This window comes from Pundamilia nyererei, unplaced genomic scaffold (assembly GCF_000239375.1).
Source record: "Pundamilia nyererei isolate P.nyererei 1_Seehausen unplaced genomic scaffold, PunNye1.0 scaffold00011, whole genome shotgun sequence".
In the NCBI taxonomy this organism is placed as follows: domain Eukaryota; kingdom Metazoa; phylum Chordata; class Actinopteri; order Cichliformes; family Cichlidae; genus Pundamilia; species Pundamilia nyererei.
In genome coordinates, this window is record NW_005187412.1 from 3,430,875 (window position 1) to 3,436,990 (window position 6,116).

General features: G+C 40.0%; 1 protein-coding gene across 1 annotated transcript; it reads right to left on the minus strand.

The window, feature by feature from the left end:
* Nucleotides 1-577: 577 nt before the first annotated feature.
* slc5a7a (solute carrier family 5 member 7a) lies at nucleotides 578-5,851 on the minus strand. Its single transcript, XM_005724217.1, has 8 exons — nucleotides 5,662-5,851; nucleotides 5,320-5,433; nucleotides 4,854-5,009; nucleotides 4,571-4,719; nucleotides 4,237-4,380; nucleotides 3,432-3,585; nucleotides 2,338-2,555; nucleotides 578-2,224 (listed from the first exon to the last, which is right to left on the minus strand). The coding sequence occupies exons 1-8, from the start codon at nucleotides 5,843-5,845 to the stop codon at nucleotides 1,550-1,552; spliced, it is 1,794 nt and encodes a 597-aa protein (XP_005724274.1). The 5' UTR covers nucleotides 5,846-5,851; the 3' UTR covers nucleotides 578-1,549.
* Between the last annotated feature and the right edge of the window lie 265 nt (nucleotides 5,852-6,116).

The following is a 6,116-nucleotide window of genomic DNA, read 5'->3' on the forward strand; positions in this document are numbered from 1 at the left end:
ATTAAGGTTGGAAACCACTACCATAAAACCCCCACAACAAGACCTCATCCCTGAAAGCTCACGGTTCTCTGTGCGTTTCGTTCCCGACTGAATAAAACAGAGAAAGCAGCTAAAAGAAATATATGAAGAAATATAGAAATGGACGTGCTTAATGGAAATATGACAACTTCAAATTTTCAGTATTAAAGATCATTAAAAAAACAGACAAGAAAGAAGTGAAGTGACAATTTTCTCTTCTTATAAAAATTATTTTTATATATTTTTATAATTTGCTTTTTTATTGTTTCAATTTTTTTATGACATCAAAAATAAATAAACATCCTTCCTATCGTATATGAATAATATTAACCAGCATTATTTGTCATCCTTGATTTTTTTCTCCACTCTTGTATGTACATAAAGATACACATCACAGAGAAAATAATCTGTACACTGCTGACAACAAGCAAACAACAGATCCGTCTGAACCTGCCACCACATTGTTCTGCAACACTTTGCAAATCATGAATAAAAGCTAGAAGTACACTATCGGATATAATCCGATTTTTTTTCCTGTTTTTCTCTTTTTTGGTAGAGGTTACATTCATATATAAGTCTTTGTTCACTGCAGTCTGACCGGCATCAGAGCTGTGGAAACGAGAGCATCTGTTTTACCGAGCTTCATTAAGGCAGCTGATTACAAGATCATTTTAAACACTAGTTTACATACTTTAAAACAGTGTCTACACCTGACATTAAAGAGAATATTAGCTAATGCTTCAAGTCGGCTACCATCACTACTGCTTGTATATTTTCTACACGGCGTGGCACGTGATTCGTGCCTTTCTTGATTCACAGTAATTATGAGTATAGGTTCATTGATCTATAACGAACATGAGAGACGTGACTTCCTGTCTGTCTTTATGTGGAATTGTGTGAGAACTAATTTATATATGAAAACCCAGTTTAATAAAAGAGAAAATCATATCCATCATCTCCTTTTGCTGATCTGTTTCAGTTACTCTCACAGGCGGCGCTCTGTAATCATTTCCGTACAGCTGTTAAGGTGTGTGTGTGTGTGTGTGTTATTGCTTTCATCTGATTTGTACATTGAGTCTAAACAGTGGTTGTGCTGTCAGTCTGTGTTGTACTTCTGATTGAATATTTCACCCTCTTTTGCTCTGTGTGAACAGCAGCATCTTTCAGCAAGTGAGCGCCTTTCTCGTTATCAATGGAAAATTAATAATCAATTAAAAAGTCTCTAAACACAGTTTTCACCAAACCAGTTTAAAAAAAAGAATGAATATATAGTAGAAACAGCTATTGATAAATACTCTGAGTGTATGTATGTATGTAGGCGTGTTTGCTTTACTTCACAGAAAGACCGCTTCATGTCTTGACAATCAGCAAGCTGCTACACTATATATCCTGGCACGTAGCTGTTATCCAGTCAGGCGGGGTGCTGTATTTGTAGTCCCGTAAGAGGATGTTTCTTTGCTGTCTTTTGATTCTCTGTCAGTTCAGTCCATTGCTCACTTTTTGTTTATTTAATTTTCTTCATTTTACTGCGTCATTCTTCCTCGTGGTGGGAGGAGTCAGGGCTGGACTCTTCCTCTTCCTCCTCTACTGTTTCTGTTGGCAACGTATCACGCCGTGTAAAGGCAGCCGCCAAGGTCACACTCAGCCGCGGTTTCATGGGCGCCATCTCCGACAGCCCGATGGCATTGCCACGAGTCACAAGCGTAGTTTTATCCATGATCTCTCCGCTGTGCTTGGACACCACGGCATCAAGAAAGTCGTATTTGTGTGAAATCTTGCCACTCTCAAACAGGTACTTTGCCAGGTATGAGACAGCAACGTTACCCAGAAAGGAGGCCAGCATCGATACGGTCTTGAAGGGGAACTTTTGGACAACGATTTCTTCCAGTTCTCCGGTTATATGGTGCTTCCGCTGCTCAGTCATCCAGCCGGGGTAGTAAATGAAGGGAGGAAGCTGCAGATAGGGCTCACCTCCGCCTATACGCAGCACCATACCGAACAGATATGCAGCTACTGAGCCGTAAGTGTTGGTTCCTTTGACAAAGAGCACACTGAGCAGCTGGGGGAAGATGATGACGTAAACCAGATCTGAGCTCAGGTACCAGAGGCCGTAAACCGTGCCGGTTACCAGGGCCATCAAGGTGGCAAGACCGCCGAATACAAAGATAGTGATACGCATCACCCACACAATTTCACGGTCAGATGCCTAAGCAGAAAGATAGAAGCGAAAAATACACGTCAAGATGAATTTTATTTAAACTTAAAGAGAAAACTGTTAGTGCATAATTACATGTGTCCAAGGACCAGACATGCACTTACTGACTGTCTGAAGGCAAGCTGGTAGATGTTCCTTGCAAACATGGAGCTTGCTGAAAGGATGGAGGAGTCTGCAGACGACATGACAGCTGCAGAAACTGCTCCCAGGCCAAAAAAGGAGACAAATGGAGGGCAAAGGTGTTGGAGGACAATGGGTAATATCATGTCTGCTTCAGTTTTGTTTTTAGGGGGAATGGCACCGTAGGATGTCTGGTTCCAGTCTGAGGATGGCAAAATAAACATTTTAAAAGACATCCGTGATGAACAGAAGTGCAAAATACACCCACTAATATCTATAAATCTATACAAGCACATTCATGCAGAGAAATTCATAATTCTGCACCAACAAAATTCAACCAAATAAACAGAGAAACATTAAAGCCATAGCTGGACATGCACAACATGTTAAATATTAAATATATTTGCACTGGAGAATCACATTTGTTCTTTTAAATTTCTTGCTTCTGCAAATAATAGATATAAATAATATATATTTTAGTACAGGACAAAACAGAGCAACATCACCTGTTCACTGAGGAATCTGAAGCCAGAAAAAAATCTGAAGATCAAACTACTAATTCGGTCCCTTGCCTCCCTCTAATGTAATATTTACACAACCAGCATGGTTATTAAACTGATTGCTGTTTCATTATGGATGAGGTGAACCAGCTGCTATTTACCAGGTTCTCTCAGATCTAAGGGCAACATGGATCCATCCAGAGCAGTCCCAAACAAACACACACACACACACAAACAGACATAGAATGACACCTTCTTCTGGCTTTATACACAACATAGAAATACTTCACAAAAGACATGAAAAGAATATAAGATAGCAGCATCAGGTACTTGGCATCTATGGCTAAGTACTGGGAGGCAAACCCATGGCACTCTTTGGCTGAAATACACTCATTGTTGAATCCAACCTTCGTTTTTCATCTGAAGGTTCTTGTATAGATGTGACACTATTGTGAAGTATCAACACCTGCCACAGTATTCAGGACAGCACTTCCACTTTACCATGATGACAGAAGACAGAGCTGCTGACCCTCATCATACATACATATATAAATACACCATACATTATTGTCTCTAACCTGTGGAGGCCCCGATGGCCCCGATGAGAACGGAGGGCACAGCCATGATGAGGCACCCGAAAGCAGCCAGAAAGGAAAGGACCTGGGCGTACGTAGCCGAAGAGGCTGACAGGACTCTCTGGAAATACACTTGCCAAGGTATTCCTCCTAACATCTGCAGCACAGTTCAAATCAAGTGAATAGCACTCACGGTCAATATAATCTCATTTATTATAACCCCAAATCATAAATCTGTACAACAAGCAAAATACTCTAATCAAAAAGATTTTTAACTGGGGGGGATAAGAAAGTTATTAAAAGCACAAGATGAGGTCATGATTGAAGGAGAAAAATACTTTTAATCATTTGCATTTAATTTGTGTTTGCATAAAAACATTTTTAAAAAACCAAACTGTGCTATAAAGTAAAACCACATTACAGTCAACTATTACAGCTTCACAGCAGCTGCCGGTAAGCGGAAGATTCATTTTGAGAGTCTAATACATTTTATCGCTGCAACAAGCAGTTATTACTATGGCAAATTCACTTTTAGATGATTTATCAGAGTAATCAGATGGCAGAATTTGTCTCCAAAATAAAAGAAGAAACTAATACAAATGTAAATCAGTGGTTACTATAGTTCACAGATTTTAAATGCCTCTGATTGGCAGCATTCACTATTTTCAGCTCATTTCAGTCATTTTGGAGTATTTGATCAACAAATCGTCTCACAATTTAATTTATCCATCTAATTAGTGTCAGTATTTTTCCAGGGTAATAAAGCAGTGAGATTAAACATGAGACCAACAGCTCGTGGTTACAGTACCAAGAGGCAGAAGTTGTCAATCCAGACCCAAGTGTCCCCCTTCTGGACGCTGCCTATCCAGGGTGACTGGTACAAGTGCTTCACGGCAGTAACAGTGATGTCTGACACCGCAGGGTTGATCAAAGCAAAAGGGACACTGATCCACTGCAGACAAGAAAAACAAGTATCGATGGAAAAGAAGATGAAAAGAGAGACGCTGCATACAAGAAAATCCAAATAAAAGAGGGTTCTTAAAAAAATATATAGAGGTGAAGCAGTATATATTTGCATGTTTTTTGTTACATTACCGTATATTAATGAGGGTGATTTAATTTTCAGATTGGCGTGAACCTACCAGACCAACAAAGATACAAAACAGCTGCACAACATCTGTGTAGGCCACAGAGTAAAGTCCTCCAACCAGGGTGTAAAAGATTGCAATAAGCGCAGAGATGACCACGGACATCTTAATGTTGATGTCCACGATGACACTCAGAGTGGCACCTGAGATCGTGAAGAGATGAACAGATTGAAAGGATGTTATGATCACTGCAGCATCATGAAGTCAAATGATGAAGCTTGACTTCACTGACCACACAGATCGCTTATCTTGTACTGATTACAACAGTAAAATTTACCGAGGGCTGATAAGATGGCGGCAGACCAGAAAATCTCGCCCATGAGAGCAGGTATGAAGAGAAGGCCTCCCATTCGTTTCCCGTACAGCTGCTGGAACGGGTCCAACATAGTGACGTAACCTCGTGAGCGCATGGGCTTAGCAAAAAAGAGACCACCTGGTACAAAGGGTGCACACATTACATATTATGTCCACAGCCCCTGGCAGAAAAAAACAACAAACAAACAAACAAAAAAGCAAACCTAAAGAGTCCCCCTCAGACTCTTTAGCAGAATAATACTTGTAGAGGTCTGATTAGCACCCAGTAAGTAAGAGCATTAAAGTGCTGCTTTGTTTAAATGTAAATGGGTAGAAAGATATCAGATCTGTGTCCAAATTGCCCCAAATCCTTTCTCAAGCAATATAATATCTCAGAAGCAATATAAAATCAGCAATTTGCATTATTTTAAACACAAAGAAACACTCACCCAGAACTAGACTGAGTGCATATCCAAATGGGGCTTGAGCCCAAGCCAAGCCATAATCTGGAAGATACACATACTCAGCAGTGCCATTGATGTACCCTCCTCCAACCCAGGTCGCTGGAAATTTTGCACATACACGCATCAGATTAAAGCTTCCAATATGAATTATAACGAGCAAAAATCTGAACACAAACTTGGCCAAAGTGAAATACATTTACAGAACTAATTAAAACAATCAGAAAATATTAATTTAAGCTCATTCCACTTATTAAAAGAAGAAAGTGTCTTTAAAAAAAGACACCAATCTCCTTTGTGTCACTTAGTTATAACAAGTTAAAACCTCACCTGTCATGGTGAATCCACCCACAAATAATCCAATATCTCTCCCTCCGACCATGATGGTTTCGCTGCGGTCGGTGCCCTCCGCCTCTCCGGAGTGCTTGTTCTTCCATGCCGCCCAGATGCCGACGAACAGGATCAGCAGATAAAAGACCGCGATAGCCACAAGCCCCTCTACATGGATGGTCATCGTCGCAGCGGTCTTCCGCTAGGAACGGGAAGGCATCAAGACCTGTGTGGAGTCAAAGTAAAAAAAAAGGGAAAAAAAGTAATTATTTGGCTTTTATTTCCGACTTTTGGACAAGAAAGTGACAGAAGCAACATGTTGAATTGTTAGGTTGGTTTGAAATAAATGTATAAAAAATAAACATCTTTCTTGCTCGATTTGATGTAATGACTACTTTAACTTTTAAAATGGTAAATTACTTTTTATTCCCTGTTGCCGATACAGAAGCAAATTT

Bases quoted from the DNA above. Each gene is read 5' to 3' on its own strand.
- slc5a7a (XM_005724217.1), bottom strand. From the start codon at position 5,845: ATGACCATCCATGTAGAGGGGCTTGTGGCTATCGCGGTCTTTTATCTG. The intron at 4,720-4,853 runs GTAAATTTTACT...TCACGATCTCAG, and splicing joins CGCCATCTTATCAGCCCTCG to GTGCCACTCTGAGTGTCATC. The intron at 2,225-2,337 runs GTAAGTGCATGT...CTTTCTGCTTAG, and splicing joins AGCTTGCCTTCAGACAGTCA to GCATCTGACCGTGAAATTGT.